General features: G+C 40.2%; 1 protein-coding gene across 2 annotated transcripts in view; it reads right to left on the reverse strand.

Moving 5' to 3' along the window:
- Znf280b (zinc finger protein 280B) overlaps positions 1-18,674 on the reverse strand; it is an 80,485-nt gene that overhangs the window by 11,526 nt on the left and 50,285 nt on the right. The window contains exons 1-3 of one of the 2 annotated variants that reach the window (XM_042666341.1): positions 14,914-14,946; positions 10,207-10,320; positions 2,372-2,439 (exon numbers count right to left, since the gene is read on the reverse strand). In XM_042666341.1, the coding sequence (XP_042522275.1) occupies positions 2,372-2,439; positions 10,207-10,320; positions 14,914-14,944 (213 nt within the window). In that variant the 5' untranslated portion in view covers positions 14,945-14,946. Of the gene's footprint in view, positions 1-2,371; positions 2,440-10,206; positions 10,321-14,913; positions 14,947-18,674 lie in introns of those variants that run through there. The other variant, XM_042666342.1, reaches the window with a different exon arrangement.

Raw genomic sequence — 18,674 nt, forward strand, 5'->3', positions numbered from 1 at the left:
CCACCTTTCAGAAAGCAAAATCCAATAAAATCCAGTGTTTATAATGTAATAGTTTTGTGTGTGAGTGTGTGTGTGTGTGTGTGTGTGTGTGTGTGTGTGTGTGTTTATGTGTTGGTCCTTGGGCTTGGGCCTGGGCTGTACTTGAGCTTTTTTGCTCAAGGCTAGTACTCTACCACTTGAGCCACAGCTTCACTTCCTTCTTTTTGTGGGTTAATTGGAGATAAGTGTCTCACTGCTGGGTGTTGGTGGCTCACGCCTGTAATCCTAGCTACTCAGGAGACTGAGATCTGAGGATCGTGGTTCAAAGACTGCTCAGGAAGGGAAAAGCCTCTGAAATTCTTATCTCCAATTAACTACCAGAAAACCAGAAGTGAAGCTTTAACTCAAAGTGACAGAGCACTAGCCTTAAGCAAAAGAGCCCAGGAACAATGCCCAGACCCTGACTTCAAGTCCCATGACTGACAAAAAAAAAAAAAAAAAATCTCATAGACTTTACTGCCTGGGGATAGCTTCAAGCCTCTATCCTCAGATTTCATCCTCCTGGGTAGATAGAAACACAGGCATGAGCCACCAGCACCCAGCCACAGTCATATTTTAATAGCTGAATTCAACTTAAAAACAAGAAACTAAGAAAGTAATATTTCTTGTTTAGAATTTGATAGCCTATATTAGTTAGATTAAATAAGTGGGGTTTTCATTGTGATATTTCTACTTATGCATACAATGTATTTGGATCACACTCACCCCTCTTATTACTCTCCTTTACCCATCTTCTTAAAATAATTTCATCTGGGCTCACCAGATGGATGGCTCACCCCTGTAATCCTAGCTTCTCAGGAGGCTCAGATCTAAGGACCACAGCTCAAAGCCAGGCTGCACAGGAAAGCCCAGGAGACTCTTATCTCTATTAACTACCCAAAAGCCAGAAGTGGAGCTGTGGCCCAAGTGGGGAAGCTAAGGGACAGTGCCCAGGTCCTGAGTTCAAGCCTCAGTACCAGCACATACACAGAAAAATTAAAACAGATTTTGTTATTTACTTTACTGTTATTTATATTATTATTTATTTCTTTTCTTTTCTTTTCTTTTTTTTTTTTGGGTCTGGTCATGGAGCCTGAACTCTGGGCCTGGGCGCTATCCCTCAGCTCCTCAGCTGAAGGCTAGCGCTCTACCACTTGAGCCACAGCGCCACTTCCGGCTTTTTTCTTTTTGTTTATGTGGTGCTGAGGAATTGAACCCAGGGCCTCATACATGCAAGGCAAGCGCTCTACCACTGAGTCACCTTCCCAGCCCCCTTATTATTTCTATTTTAATATATGCAAACAAACTACTTCTACCATATTCATCTTCATTCATCCTCTTTGTTAACCTTTCCTCCTTACTTCTACTGGTATCTATCCCCTTCCCCCACAATAGAGCCTGTTTTACTTTCCTGTCTTTCTTTGTGTGTGTGTGTATATATGTGTGTATATATATGTGTGTGTGTGTGTGTATTAATTTCACCAAGGGTTTTCACCATATTTCAGATGCACATACAATATATTGTGCTAAGAATAACCTCTCTATTGCTTTCCCTTTCCCTGCGTCTGACTCTGTTGATGAATGACTTTCATTGATATTCCTCATGTCATTTCCACACATAGTTACAATGTATTTTGAAGTTCTTTACCCTCCCATCAGTTTTTTTCCCTTATCTGCCTAAATAGTCCTATAGATTCATGTTCTATGCCCATTTTATGTATATATATATATATATATATATATACCTATATCTATAGAGATATATATGTGTGTACATATAAGTATGTGCATATGTCCATGAATATGTATGTTTTTTTAGGTATAGCTTCTACATATAAGCCAAAACATACAATATTTAGTTTTCTGAAATTTGACATTTCTTGTTTCACATGATATTATCCAATTCTATCCATTTTCTTGTAAATGAAATGATATCATTTTTTCTTTATGGCTGTGCAATTCCATGGTATTTATGTATGTACATGTATACTGTTTGACTATTGTGAATAGTGATGCAATAAACAAGGGTATGCAGATATCTTTCTGGTATGTTGATCTGATAGATGCCCAATGGTGTAAGCCATCATGTAGATCTATTTTTAATTTTTTGAGGAATTTCTATATTAACTTCCATAGATGTTATACTATTTTATAGTCTCACCAACAATGGATGAGGGTTTCTTTTTTCCCACATCTCCCATCAGCATTTGTTGTTTGTTTCCTTGACAGTTACCACTCTGACTGAGTGAGATATAGAATCTTAATTGGCTTTGATTTGTAGTTACTTTATGGCTAAGGATGTTGAACTTATGAAAGCAACATTTCTACTTCAGGACAAGAAGAATCACTTTACCATTTCAGTGGATGGTGATACTTCCTCTTGTCTACCACATGGCTTCTGAGTTGGGCCTTCCTGGGCACCTGGGAACATAGAGTTTAAGTATTAGATTGGGAAACACTTTTGAGATTAGTAAAGCACACTCCAGGTGAGCCTGTGTGGGTATTTCCAGAGGTCAGGAGGACCCTAGCTTAGTGAATGGACTAATATCATAATAGGTTCATAATGTGATAGCATTATAATGCCATCTATGGACTTATGAGAGGCAGATCCTAGCTGGAGAAAGTAGGTTGCTTGGGAGCCTCCTTGCCCTGGCCTCTTGCAGTATTTTTTTTTCCTCTGTGTCATATGTGCCATGAGGGAAACAGCCTCCTCCTTCACATGCTTCATGATGCTCTGCCTCACCACAGGCCCCAAATCAACAGGGCCAAAGACTATGAACTAAAATCTCTAAGAATGTGAGTCAAGTAAATCTTTGTTATCAACCTTAGATTCTATGTCACAGTGATATAAAACTAGTACTGAAAATTGGTACCAGAGGAGTAGTGTTGTCGCTGCAGCTTTACTTGACAATGTCTTTCAGTTTCCTTTGGAATTAGCTGGTGGGAAGAATTTGGAAGTTTGGAATAGTAAACTAGAAAAAAAGAAAAAGAAAAAACCAAACGCCTAGGATACTACAAAGTACAGATTATTGGGAGATTCTGGTGGAAACTCAGAAGAGCAGAATAATAGAAATGTACACAGTAAATCTGTGCTCATAAGGTTTCAGATGGAATTGAAGACTCAGCTGGGAATTGGACTAGAGACCATTCATATTACATTCAAGCATAAAGACATTGGTCTATATTTTGTCCATGTCTTGAGACTCTGAGTAAGGAGGAATTTAAAAATAGTGGATTAAGTAATTTGCAGAGAGTATTTCAAGATAGCATAGCATTTAGAATGTGGCATGGACATTGTTGTTTATTTTTAGTCAGATTAGCAGACTTGGGAATCAGGGACAAAAGGCAAAGCAAAAAAAGATTTGAAAATCATGTTTTTTTTTTTTGTTGTTGTTAGTTGTAGGGCTTGAACTCTGGGCCTGGGAGCTGTCCCTCAGCTCTTCAGCTCAAGGAGAGCATTCTACCACTTGAGCTACAGTACTACTTCTGGTTTTCTGGTGGTTTACTGGAGATAGGAGTCTCAGGGTCTTTCCTGCCAGGGCTGGCTTTGTACCATGATCCTTAGATCTCAGCCTCCTGAGTAGCTAGGATTACAGGCGTGAGCCACTGGGGCCCTGCTGAAAATCCTGTTCTTTGATGGAAAAATGACCAAGTTAAAGTTGCAGACAAAAGGGTGTGCTTGTTAAAGAGATTAGTAACATTAAAAATAAATATTTAGCACCCAGACAACAAGATCCTAGAAGAGCTTCTCAGGATTAGGCTGTAGTCTGCCCACCACAGAATCAAAAGTATAAAGATTTTAACTTATTTGAAAGACTTTTAAGCAAAGAGCTCTAGAAGCTGGGTATGGTGGCTCACTCCTGTAATCCTAGCTACTCATGAGGGAGGCTGAGATCTGAGGATTGCGGTTCAAAGCCAGCCCAGGCAAGAAAGGCTGTGAGACTCTTATCTCCAATAAACCATGCAGAAAGCTGGAAGTGGCGCTGTGGCTCAAGTAGTAGAGCGCTAGCCTTGAGCTGAAGAGCTTAGGGTCAGCGCCCAGGCCCAGAGTTCAAGCCCCATGACTGACAAAAAAAAAAAAAAGGGCTCTAGGGTACTTTGTATGCCACTAGGAAAGTGTTTTCCTAAGATGCCCAAGCTGCTGTGATCCAAGGGACCCCTGCTACTTACTGCCGAAGCTGGCAGCAGACCTTGGCATCATCTATATGAGACTGATTTTGCAAGTATGCAGAATGAAAGAATTGAGAGGGCAAGCCAGGCTTCCACACAGATGTAAAAGGAAAGCCTGAAAGTCCAGACAATGAATGGCAAGATGGGAGTTCCTCTAAACAGCCTTTGAGAAGGTGATGGGTTTAGTTTTGAAATCTCAGCTGCAGTTGACAAGGGATATGACAATTAATTCTGATGGTTAAGTTGACTGAGAATCTCTAGGAGATTAATATAGCACACACCATTGAGTTTGTGAAGGTGCACATGTCAGCTGCAACCTTAGGAGTGTGGAGATACTAGGAATCTGGAACATCTGTCAAGAAAAGCTGTGGTGTCTTCTTCAGCCAGTCCCAGAAGCCATGTGGACTACAAACAGCATGGTCAAAGGGGCAGGGCTACCCAAATCCCTTGGAGTTCAAATCACAAGTCCATCTGCTCTTTCCTGGGTTTGATCCTTCCTTGCTATTCTCTTTTTGGAATGGGAATGGTTGTTCTGTGCTACTGTATTGAAGTAAGGAGACTGGGTCTATGCTTCCCTTAGATAATTGGCTCTTGATTTCCCCTGATTGTTTCCCTAGATAGTTTGCTTCCCCCCCCTTTTGTTAGGTTTATTTCCTCACAAGTTGTGTGGTCTTGGCCTATATAAGCTTTGCTCTAGCTGCAATCGGGGCTGCTGGTCTTTGAGAGACTCCAATACTCACAACTTAGCTTCAAGTGGTGGCTTTTGTTTTTTTCAACTATGTTTCCTTCCAACAGTATGTTGGAAATATATAATTTTCATTGTTGTTGTTTTGCCAGTCCCTGAGCTCCTGTTGCTCAAGGCTAGCACTCTACCACTTGAGCCACAACACTGTAACATGTGAAATCAGTAAAAGAACAAAATTATTGATTATTAAAAATGGGGCCAAATATTAAAGGTAGAACCCTTCTGTAGAGAGAAACTCCAGGTCAAATGGCCAGTAGTCAACCTAAGTCTTTTCCATCCTTACTAAAAAGCCAAAGTATATCTCTCACTCAAGTTTACCACACTGGCAGCTTTGCAGTTTACCACAAATTTGGCTGAAGGCCATGGACGACCTTGAGGCTTATTATCAGCTGTACTGAGGTTGGCTGTATTAGTCAGGAGCTTATAATAAAAATAATTTTTGTAAAATAGACTACCCCTATCCAAGGATATGTTTTGACTTTTGTAATCCAATAGTATTGGTTAGCTGACCAAGTCAAGACTATGTTTTGCTTCTACTTCTGCAGCTCAAGGCTATGTTTTTCTTCTGTAAATCTGCTTGCTTGCCTTGACAAACCCCTCTTGTGTGGTTTTTCCTTTAAAAGACCCTCATGGGAAAAAGTCTTCACTGCATCCCACTACTCAAATAGTGGGGTGTAGTCGCTGCACAGCTAATTAGGACTCCTTGCCTGGTTTAACTGAGTCGGTGGCCTTATTTCCAGATTTAGGATACTTCAAATGTCACTTCTGTTTTTTGTTGTTGTTGTTTTTCTGTGATTAATTGGAGATAACAGTCTCACAGACTTTCCTCCCCAGGCTGGCTTGGAACTGTGATGCTCAAGATCTCAGCCTCCTGGGTAGTTAGGATTATAGGCATGAGCTACTGGCTGATGCCTTGAGTTTCAGAGATTTTTAAAAAATATTTTTATTATTTTAAGTAGTTATAAAAAAGGGAGTTTCCATTAACCAAAGCAGTTTAATACACTGCATCTTGATCAATGTCACCCCTTTCAATTTTTTTTTTTTTTTGTCAGTCTTAGGGCTTGAACTCTGGGCCTGGGCACTGTTCTTGAACTCTTTTGCTCAAGGCTAGTGCCCTACCACTTTAAGCCACAGTGCCACTTCTGGTTTTCTGGTGGTTAATTGGATGTAAGAGTCTCATGGACTTTCCTTCCTGAGCTGGCTTTGAACTGCAATCCTCAGACCTCAGCCTACCAAGTAGCTAGGATTACAGGAGTGACCAGCTGAGCATCACCTTTCATCATGCTTACTTACCCCTCCCAACCCACCCCTTCCTTCATTTATATTAATTGTAGGTTATATATTGAATTTTTGCCATTTAACAAAGCAGTTTATGTATATAATACATCTTGATCTGTGTATCACTTTGGCATCTTTACTTGACTTTGACCCACACCTTCCCTTATATATTTCTCAATTCTGTGGTATATACAATTAATTCTTGCCTGCATTCTCCCACCTTTCCCTCTTCATTCTTTTACTTCTCTCCCGTTGGCCCCACCCTCCCCTCTTGCAAGTACCCATTTCCTGGTACTTATTTATTGGGCTTTGACTTAGTCTTTAAAAACAATTATACTATTTGCGCTCTCTACAAAGTCTATTATGCTATTACATTTAATCCATTTGTAACCCCTTGCTTACTATCCAGTGTTTACTTATAGATATATAGGCACATTCTTGCTACTACAAATGAGGGAAACAATACAACCTATGTTTCTCTGGGCCTGGCTTACTTGGCTTAATATAATTTTTTCCAAGTCTTTCCATTTCCTTAACACATGGTACAATATCATTCTGATAGATGAGTTGAATTCTATTGTGCATCTATACCACATTTTCTTGATCCATTTGTCCATTGAGGAGCATCTGGGCTGATTCCATATCTTGGCTATGGAAAATAATGCTGCAATTAACATGGTTGTGCTTTAGTGCAACTTTGTTTGTGCTCTATTCAATAAATGCCCAAGAGAGAATTTCCAAGTCACAGGGAATCTCTATGTTTACTTCTTCGAGGAAGCGCCATACTGCTTTCCAGAGTGGCTGAACACGCTAACCCCACCACCAGTGTAATAGAGTTCCCTTTGGTCACATCCCTGCCAACATTTGTTATTGTTAGTTTTTTTTTTCCTATTGGCCATTCTAATTGGGTGAGGTGCAATCTCAGTGTTGTTTTGATTTGCATTTCCTTTATGGAATGTTTCTTCATGTGTTTTTACTTCTGAGAAATCTCTTTTAAGTCATTATCCTATTTATCAATTATGTTGTTATTTTTTGAACTTGGGTATTAGGGTACTGGAATAATATTGCAATAGTTAAGGATATGGGGACTTACAAAGATGGACTAAATGCATTTTACATTAGAGGATGTGCAGCAATCTTTTGAAGACCTGGGAAGGAATGTTGCAGCAGCTTAAGAAAATGTGTTTCAGTGTCCAGCTGACAAGAGGCATAACAATTAATTTTCATTGTCAAGTTGACTGAATTAAGAAACCTTTAGGAGATTAATAAAGCACACATGTGTATATGTCTATGAAGGCATTTTCACCTTCATAGGTGATTGGAATATTAGGACTTTGACTGAATGAATGGACTAACACCTTGATAGATTTGTAATCATGATGATATTTTGAGACAGTAAACAGTAGGAGGTGGGACCTAGTTGGAGGGAGAGGATGGGAGCTGTCCTTGGGGCTATATCTTTCTCTAGTCCCATTCCATCTTCTCTACCAGGAAGCAAACAGCTTCCTCTTCCACACACTTCTATTGTCAAGATGTACTATTTCACCACAGATAAGGACTACAGGGGAGTGGCTCAGGTGATAGAGAGCTAGTTAATGAGTTCAAGTCCCAGTCTCAGACCAAAAAAAAAAGAATCTCTGAAAATGAAAATGTTGCTCTCTCAAGTATTTAGGTCACAGCTATACAAAGTAACCAACATACTATGCAAATAATATAGGAGAGCAAAAACTTAGGTTATTCATGCAATAGACAAAAGCAGGGCCTCATTACTGACCCAATGGGTAATGAAGGCATAAAAACATATATGAACAATTTTATGCACAATTAGATAGCTCAGATGATAGGTGTCATATCTTGAGGAATTTAAATGTTCATGCTCACACTAGAAAATAGATCATCTAAATTATGATACATCTATTAAAGAAATTGAATCTTTCAAAGAAGCATCCCAGGTAAAAATGACTAAATTGATGGAATCTACCTGATTCTTATGAATCTATGAATATATGCTAGCCAACTGATGAAAATGCAAGTCTGTGCTCTTAGGTGTTTATCCCATTCAAATAAAAAGTTAAATCTAGATGAAGTGCTCCATATGAATGTTTTATCCAGCTTTATCTATGGCCACCAAAATTGAAAGCAAACATGATGTTCTTTACTAGGGAAATGGATGGTCAATTTTCATTTATTCCCTACAGTGGAATATTATTTAAAGGAATGAGATAGCTGGATGCCGGTGGCTCATGCCTATAATCCCAGCTACTCAGGAGGCTGAGATCTGAGAACTGAAGTTTGAAGCCAGCCTGGGCAGAAAAGTCCCTGTGAGACTCTTATCTCCAATTAGCCACTCAAAAACTGGAAGTGGTGCTATGGCTCAAAGTGGTAGAGTGCTTGCTAGCCTTGATCAAAAGAGCTTAGGAACAGTGCCTACGAAGCTGAATTCAAGCCCCACAACCAACAAAAAAAGGGGGGGGCAGGGAGTGTGATACCATGTGATCAAAAAGAAGGTGTATATTGATTAGTGAAACAGGTTGTACAAAGAGGCTAAGAAAAGTATCAAGAGTTTCTATGGTTATTGAGCAAAAGGAAAGAGATTAATTAGTAAAGAACAGGATATTTATAGGGTAGAAAACTATTCTGTATGAGACATTGTGGAGAACATGACAATACAAATAATTCGAACAAAGGTACATGTAACACAAAGAGTGAAACAATGTGAACTACAGACTTATAAAAATTACTAATTTATGGTCATTAATTTTAGGAAATGTACTGACATGACAAAAGAAGTTTAATAGTAGGAGCAATTATGTGTCAGGGTGCTGAGGAGGAATTAATAACTGTGTTATTAATTTTTATATTAGTTCAAACCTTTCCTACACAAAAGGCTACAATTTGCTGTAATCCTAGCTATTCAGGAGGCTGAGATGTGAGATCTGAAGCCAGCCTGGGGAGACAAATCTAAGAGATTTGAATCTCCAATTAATCAGAAAAAGCAAGGCAGAATCAGAAAAAAAAATAGCCTTGAGTAAAAAAAGGTAAGTTGAGAACAGGAGGCCCTGAGTTTAAGCCTGAGTACTGGCACAAAACAAATAAAATAATAAAAGTAACAATTTGACACTGCAGTTACTAGAATGTCTAATTTCTCAATGTTCAACAATCAAGTAATTTATAGGCATGAGCTGAAAATGCTATCTAGTATTAATTAAAATATGATTTTAAAGTGCATTTTCAAATTTTGTTTTTATAGCATTACTGGTTAGATAATTGAAACTTGTGAAATAAAAAAAAGGATGAAATTAAAAATATGGTTGAAAGCTGGTCACTATAGCTCATGCCTGTAATCATAGCTACTCAGGAAGCTGAGATCTGAGGATCACAGTTCAAAGCCAAGCCATGAGACTCTTATCCCTAATTAACCACCAAAAAGCTGAAAGTGAAACTGCTCCAATGGTAGATCACTAGCCTTGAGAAAAAAAAGTTCAGACAAGATTGGGCCCATTCAAGGTGGTATGGCCATAGACATTGGCTGGGAAGGTGGTTCAGTGATTGAGTGCTTGCCTTGCATGCATGAGACCCTGGGTTTCATTCCTCAGCACCACATAAGCAGAAAAAGCCAGAAGTGGCGCTGTGGCTCAAGTGGTAGAGTGCTAGCCTTAAGCTGAAGAGCTGAGGGACAGTGCCCAGGCCCAGATTTCGGGCCCCAGGACTGACAAAAAGAAAAAAGAAAAAACGTTCAGGTTCAGGGACAGCGCCTAGGCCCTGAAATCAATCCCCAGGATGAGTACACACACACACACACACACACACACACACACACACACACACACACACACACACACACACACACACACACACACACACACACACACACACACACACACACACACACACACACCTGTTGAAACTCTTCAGTTTTCTCTTACATATTAGCACATATGATTATCTACAATGATTGTTCCTGATACAATTTAATAACTGAATTTCCACAGTACCTTCAGTTGTATCACATACTGTTAACTTCTGGTGTAAAGGAAGGACTAGAATCTTTCTGTTCCCTGGAGAGTGTTTGCTAGAATTTCTTCGGAAATATTTCATCAGAGAAGAAACTGGAAAATGTATTTGCAAAAGATTAGCATTATGTGGAGATAGATGGGGATGAGAGATGGGGGAGTACAATGAAAGGGGTGACATTCATCAAGGTGCATGAACTTATAAACTGACGTGTTGAATTGATTTCTTTGTACAACTACTTTAAGATAATAAAAAAAAAAGAGGGCTAGGAAGGTGGCTCAGTGGTAGAGCACTTGCCTTGCATGCATGAGGCCCTGGGTTCGATTCCTCAGCACCCCATAAGCAGAAAAAAAAAGGCAGAAGTGGTGCTGTGGCTCAAGTGGTAGAGCGCTAGGCCTTGAGCTGAAGAGCTGAGGGACAGCGCCCAGGCCCATAGTTCAGGCCCCACGACCAGATTCCCCCCCCAAAAAAAAATTTTTAAAAAGAGATATATCAGCTTAATGGCTGATATTCAAAGGAAAATAAATAATTTGGAGCTTTTGGCCCTGTTTGCTGGTTTTCAAGCAGAGTTATCTCAGTCAGAGTAGGGCTTCAGGAAGATCATGGGGCACTTTACCTGTGAACTTAATACATGCATTGTGTGTATCATGGACAGATAACATATAGATAAGAAAATATAAAAAGTCAGAGGACACTGTAACAGAGTATAGGTGCTGGTGCCTGATAGCCTGGCCCCAAATCCCACTCAGGGACACACAGACCCAGGTGAGGCCATGTAATTACTCTTTTCTTAATTCTTTGTACTGTGATGCTAGAAATTTAATGTGCCTATATCTATATATTGTTAGTCTAAAAATAACTACATGAAGGTAAAGGCTTAAGAAAGAAGATTAGCAGTTCCAAAGTCCTCAGTGATGTTGACTAAATGCCAGATAAAAGAGCTAGACCGGAGGAGTTGAATCTAGAGAGGGTGTTTTGATGGCTCCAGGACAGCATGGAATGGATGTTGACTCTTCCTTCTTTTTTTTTTCTCGTTTATTTTTTTGTTTAAATGTATGTGTTTCCTCTGCCACCGTTTTCATACTGTTTCATTGTGAGCACTTCTGATGATTCAGTGACCACCCTGAGATCAGTTCCTTCTTTTCTCCCAATCTAAGCAACTGTCATGTGATGGGTCACAGGAAGGAAAAGTAAATTCTCTGGAGAAGCTGCAGATAAGGGCAGCATCTCTCTCTCTCTCTCTCTCTCTCTCTCTCTCTCTCTCTCTCTCTCTCTCTCTGTCTCTCCTCCCCCCCATTAGGGCCTGGAAACTGTCCTTGAGCTTTTTAGCTCAAGACTAGCATTCTCCCACTTGAGCCATAGCTCCACTCCGTTTTTTGGTAATTGGAGATAAGAGCCTCACAAACTCTTCTGCCTAGGCTGTCTTCAAACTGCAATCCTCATATCTCAGCCTCTGGAGTGGCTAGGATTATAGACATGAGCCACCCATACCTAGCCAGGTTGCTTTATTTTAAACCACATTTTCCTGTATCTTTCAGTCTCTGAACCAAAATATGACTGTTTCCTCCAGACGAAGTCCCCTGAGGAGCTTGAAAAGGTCAATGTGTGGACTTCCTCCACCACCATCTTCACCTTGAAATGAGTGCTTCTGATGATCCAGTGACCACCCAGAGGCCAGTGACTTACTGTCTTCAAACATGACCCAGATGCCAGGTCCTTCTAAGCTTACTGCCCTGTGATGGCTGTGTAATCAATAAACTTCCCTTTACTTGGCCAACCCTGGAAAGGCCCTCAGTGTGAATTGACAGGCAAAGTGGCTGGTGTTTGATGAATTAGTGAAATGTGTCTGTGTTCCACACTGTCTTGGGGACTAGTAACCACAGTAACTGTGCACCCTAGACTTAAGCCTGTTTAAGGGGGTGTGAGGAGTAGCCAGTTTATCATGTGAAATGCCTTAAAATATCACCAATCTAGATCCATTCCAATGTCCGAAACTAAAAATTTCAATAAAGCAGAACTTAACTTATAATACAGAAATCTGTATTATAGCTGATTGCTGGTGGTCACATCTGTAATCCTAGAAACTTGGGTGGCTGAGGTCTGAGGACTGTAGTTTGAAGACAGCCTGGGCAGGAAAATCTGCCATACTCTCATTTTCAATAACCAGCAAAAAGTAGACTGCAGCTCAAGTAATAAAGCATCACCTTGGGGGCTGGGAAGATGGCTCAGTGGTAGAGCACTTGCCTTGCATGCATGAGGCCCTGGGTTCGATTCCTCAGCACCACATAAGAAAAAAGAAAAAAGCTGGAAGTGGCGCTGTGGCTCAAGTGGTAGAGTGCTAGCCTTGAGCTGAAGAGCTGAGGGACAGCGCCCAGGCCCAGAATTTAGGCCCCATGACTGGACCCTCCCCCAAAAAAATAAAAAATAAAGTACCACCTTGAATGCAAAAGCTAAGGAAGAGTGTCCTGGTACACATATACACAAAAGAAACCTATATTATTTATCCCAGGGAATATCTCTTTAGGGATATTTTAAATGTGCACACACAGATTCCTATATGTAATATATGTGATTATATATCATATATTGCCACGCCATCTCCTGCAGAGTCTGTGAGAGAGATCGCGTTAGACAAAGAGCTTCAAGGAAGTATGGCTGCAGGAAGGGGGTGTTGGTTCAAGGCTTCCCATACACTTGACTGCATCTTTATAGCCTCTACCTTTATTCTTACTATAGTCTTCTTGGCTGTACATTCATTGCCTTTATTTTTGTTTTGGCTATTTTTCTATTGATCCGCGAACAGAGCATGTTGTTTCTTTCCAGTCCAATAGAGACGGCTTCTCTGAATAATAAAGACTAGGACCAAAGATTAAATGTGGGCAATGCCCCAATCAATCTATCATCTGATGTGACACTGCCTCCAGAAACTCGTACAACTTCACAAGCAGTTTTGTGGCACACTCATAGTAAATATAGAAACTTAAAATTTCCAGATATGTTACAACAGTCAGAATTAATGTAAACTAAGCTAGAAGGAGTTATCCCAGAAGCTCAGCAAGTTCTAGAAAAAGGGACCCTGATAATAAAAGGAAAAGAAATATTCTCCCAACAGTTATGACTAAGTTTAGTCCAGCTTATGTTATAGGGAATAAATGGTGGTTTCCCACAAAATATAAAGTTAGTGACATCACATTTCCTGAACTGACCGAGGAACCATTGCCTTATAAAGGAGCTTATAAAGATAAAAATAGGTGGATTAATGTAAAAGAATAAAGGGTATTTTGGAACTCATTAGATTTATGCAAAGATTAGGTAGATCTAGACCATTATGGTGTTTATTATCAAAACAACAATAAGATAGTTTAAAATAACAATTAGAAATTTATGTAAACAAATATTGGGATTAAAATTATAGAAAACAGAGAATGCCTGACCTGGAAGTGGTTTTTAGGATGGTTTCAAAGGGACTTGAAAATATATGGAAAAAATAAAAAGAGTACAATATAAGTACAGCCCTGTCTTAGGTTTGTTAATTATTAAACATAAAAAGGCTGAATAGATGACGCATTCTATTAAACTATATGCTAGACTTGTTTTGCACCACTTAGCTTAAACAGTTGGTGGGATAGTCATCAATTTTCATGTAATTGCTTTTCTTAAAAATTGATTATGTGCTTAAATAAACAAAGAATCTATGTCACAATTACACACTGTATAAAAATGTTAATTCTTCTTAATAAAGATACACTCAGATGCAACTCTTTTGAGTCTGTGTCTGTCACTTTGCTGACTCCTTGCCCACCTATCCCGAGATCCCTGTCCCATTGGTCCCAGTGCTCCGGCCAAGCTGGTCCGTCGCAATATATATTGTATATCATAGATATGTGATTATATATCATACATTATCATATATATTCCTTATATAATGTGTATTAGAAATATGTATATGATTAAGGAAAAATATAAGGGGAAAGGAATATATGTGTAAAGAAATACATATTACACATATATACATATATATATGATTGAGGAAAAAATGTAAAGGCAAAGCTTTTAACAGAAAATTAAAATGAGCTAGGTGCTGGTGGCTATCTACTCAGAGGCTTAGATCTAAGGATCATAGTTCAAAGCCAAAATAGGCAGTCAAGTTGGTGAGACTTTTATTTCCAATTAACCAGCATAAAGACAGAACTGGAAGTATAGCTCAAAGTAGAGTGCTACCTTTGAGTGAAAAAGTCAAAAGAGAGTGACCCTGAGTTCAAACCCAAGTACTAGCACGCACACACACACACACACACACACACACACGAAAATCCAAATGAATTAAAAAATAAAATAAAATGATAAAACCTGACTATAAGTATAACTATAAAACCTAACATAAGCCTGGCACTGGTGGCTCATGCCTATAATCCTAGCTACTCAGGAGGCTGAGATCTGAGGATCGCAGTTCAATTAACCACCAGAAAACCAGAAGTAGTGCTGTGGCTCAAGTGGCAGAACACTAGCCTTGAGCTGAAGAGCTCAGGGACAGAGCCCAGGCCCAGAGTTCAAGCCCCATGACCAACAAAAGAAAAAAAAAAACCTAACATAACTATCTATACAATATACAATAACTGAAATATTTTCAAATAAAATATTTTGAGAAATATTTGAAAAGACAGCATTAATGGATAATATTAACATACCTTTTGTACAGAACCACAAGTTCCCCATCATGAAACTATTGGAATGAAAGCAATGTGCTATGAAAACTCTCTGCTATGTGTGAGCTTTGAAAATAGCACAGATAGTGGCATTCAGTAACAGAGAAAATATGTATAATCATATCACCATAGTGACAGTATGTCACAGAACTTTCAGAGTGAATCACAATCCATACTGTGGGGTCCAAGAGCTGCTAAATATTTATGCAAGTACAAGGATATCACTTGAAAGAGGTTATTATAAATATTATATATTATTATGTGTTATATGTTATTTCAGAAACAGAATTTTAAACCCCCACATTATAATGCTTTTTTTTTTTTTAAAGACAGCAAGTTTGCTTGAAAGTAAAAGCAAGTAAAGCAGGAAGACTTTCAGGAGAGGGACCTCAAAGAGCCCAATGGAGGCCTCTCACAAGACAGGTTTTATACAGGACTTCTTCCATATCTCCCCCCTTGGGCTTTACATTGATTGCCTGATGGCTTGATCATGTGCCACTTGGGTTCTTTACATTGGTTGATCAGGGCATAACGGGAAAAAGTGTTTGAGGAGGTATTCACAGCATTATGGGAAGAAGCATATTTAAAAAACAACTAAACATGAAAGGGCATGCCACAGCCCAAGCATAGTCAACAGTACGAATTTTACATTGAAGAGGAATACATCAAACATTAGAAACCAGAGTTCATATACTTGATTTGAAATACCATCCTATTTGCTGTACCATTTCTGAACCATCACCTGTTTCTAGAACAAATAAACTTTGTTCCTTAGATAAAAAATTGCATTAGCAGGAATTCTTTTTATGTTTTTGTTTACTTTTTAAATGTGTAATAGTTACTGGGGTTTGAACTCAAGACTTCATGCTCTTGCTTAGCTTTTTTGCTCAAGGCTGATTTTCAACCATGTGAGCTATATCTCTACTAGGAATTCATTTGAGAAAAACCTAACTTTCCCCCAAAATACTATCAGAGTACATATTCTGTCTCACATGTTATTATGATGTTATTTGTCTCTCAAAGTCTAACTTCAGTGATGAACTTTTCTATCATTGTTTAATAATTAAATGATAGATTACTTACTAAGTAAATGAGAAAAAATATTTCCCCAAGAACATCCTTTGAGGGGTAAATATTTTGGACATAAATATATAATACTTTAAAATATGCCAATCCCGGGGCTTGAATTCAGGGCCCAGGTGCTTTCCCTGTTTTATTTGTACAAGGCTAGTACTCTACCATTTGAGCACCAAATTCATTTTTAGCTTTGGGGTAGTTAATTGGAGATAAGAATCTCACAAACTTTCCTGCCTGGGCTGGCTTTGAATCACAGAGTCCTCAGATCTCAGCTTCCTGAGTAACTAGGGTTACAGTGTGAGCCACTGGGCTGTCATTCTTTCAGTATGTAAAACCCTTCCTTTTCCCAGGGTTCTGGTCTTCTTACCTCCCAGATTCCCTGTCCACTGTCCAAGCCTTATGCTCCATAAAAGTTTATTAAGCCAAAGGATGGGAGTGAGAATGATAAAAGGGCTGATATTGATCAACATACATTGCATTTCCAAGCTGATATGATGAACTGGAATCCCTTTGCACAACTACTTAAAGATAAGAAAAGCAAGTAAATAGCCAAAAGATGCCTTAGTATGCTTTTTGGTATTCCACTAACTTGGTCATACAATGTTATTTCTGATTACAAGAAACATTTTATTGTTACCTATATATTAAGTTGGGAGGAAATTCACAATTGATTGAAATGTAATTCTTTTTTTGGGTCCAGTCGTGGGGCCTGAACTCTGGGCCTGAACGTTGTCCCTCAGCTCTTCAGCTCAAGGCTAGTACTCTACCACTTGAGCCACAGCGCCACTTCCGGCTTAAAAAATTTTTTTTTCTGCTTATGTGGTGCTGAGGAATCGAACCCAGGGTCTCAGGCATGCAAGGCAAGCGCTCTACCACTGAGCCACCTTCCCAGCCCTTGCAATGTAATTTTATTACATCTCTCCTCAGAGTCCAGTTTTACTGAGGCTCCTCACTTTTCACAGCCTCACATCATCCCCATCATCCCATACTGTCACTGGAGACATTTCCAGGATGTCAGTGGGAGGCCCCTGTCCCTTGAAATGCCACATACACCTCTTATGATGTCCCCATAAAGGTGGAGTAAGGAAAACCTGCTAGGTATGCAAAAAGATAAGAAATAATTTTACCCAAGGAAGGAAGAAAATATTCATAGGTATGTTTCAGAAAGGCCAGATTGATGGAATAGGAAGTTTAATTTAGCTCATCATTCATCCCTAAAGCTTTCCAAAGTTAGGACCTATAGTTTACTAATAGGTTGTAGGGGTGTGGGTATAGTGAGACCTTGATCCTCATTTCACTCAGTAGCTTGATTCTAGTCATTTATCCATGTGAGGTATCAGCACCCACTTGTTTCAATCTCTCTCCCAGGGAGAGAGGGTGCACACTAGAGGGGAATAGAGGATGGTTGATTTGCATGAGAAACCTTCTTCTAATAGTGTGGGAGACATTAAAAAGCCTCATGGTTTGGCTTTGGTTATATACGGTCATTCAACTCTATCATCATAATGTGAAAATTGTCACAGGTAAGGAATGTGTCGCCAAACAAGCCTGGATACATTCTAATGAAGCTTTATTTGTAGAGAAAAAATGTCTCACAGACATAAAACTCTATCTAAGGAAGCTGAGCCCTTGAGAATGCCCTAACCATGACCTGGATGATGGTCCTTTCTTGATTTACAGTACAGATTAGGGAAAGAGACTCTGCAAGCGTGGACAGCCCACATCAAAGCAGTCTCAGCGTGATCCTTGAAGTTTAATGATAATTCTATTTTCTCCTGTGGGTCTCAGGAACAGATTCTCAGACTTGTGACCCAGGAGCCACTGTTGTGTTTCCAAGGAGAGATTATGACACTCACCTGTAGCATTAGCTGAGTCAGTCACTATAAATCACTACCAAAGCTGGTAACACCCTAGGCTGGATTCCACACACACTTATCTATCATTAAATCAAGTCAGGCACCATTGGCTCAATCCCAGCTACTCAGGAGGTTGAGATGTAACACCCCGTGGGGCCCCAATAATCAGTGGGGCCCAATGGTCAGCATGGTCCCTTGGCCCGGCCTGCTGGAGGGGGCGGGGCATCAAGAGGCGAGCCTCACCGCTCCACAGACCAGGCCACGGTACAGAGCAGGGCTGGGAGAGGCTGAGGTCACCGCTCCACCGCCGGAGGGGCGTGCCATGCCGCGGAAAGGGGCGGGACGCACTGCCAAAAGGGGGCGGGGTGTGCTATTGGAGGGGGCGGGGTGTCGAGCCCCACATGGTGAGCTGCCTGTGGGGATTGGAGAGGGGGCAGCTTGGCGGAGGAGGAGCATGAATGGTGGTTTGAAACCGTTAGTGGGGAAGGGCACAGCTTATCTGGGTATACATAGGCTGTGTGTTCCGAGGTGGCGGGGAGAGGAGGGAGTAGGAGAAAAACCGGAGGCTGGAGGGGCAGTGAGGAGGAGTAGGTGGAAAACCAATGGCCGGAGGAGAGGTGAGAGGGAGGTTAGGGGAAAACAGACGGGAGGGAGGGAGGAGCGAGGAGTCCGGAGTTCACATGGAGTCCTGAGGACACATGGAGTCCTGAGGAGAGGAGTCCGGAGTTCACATGGAGTCCTGAGGGGTCCGGAGGACAGATGGAGTCCTGAGGAGTCCGGAGGACAGATGGAGTCCTGAGGAGTCCGGAG

Source organism: Dipodomys spectabilis, unplaced genomic scaffold, assembly GCF_019054845.1.
Source record: "Dipodomys spectabilis isolate Male_0828 unplaced genomic scaffold, ASM1905484v1 ptg000363l, whole genome shotgun sequence".
NCBI classification, from domain to species: domain Eukaryota; kingdom Metazoa; phylum Chordata; class Mammalia; order Rodentia; family Heteromyidae; genus Dipodomys; species Dipodomys spectabilis.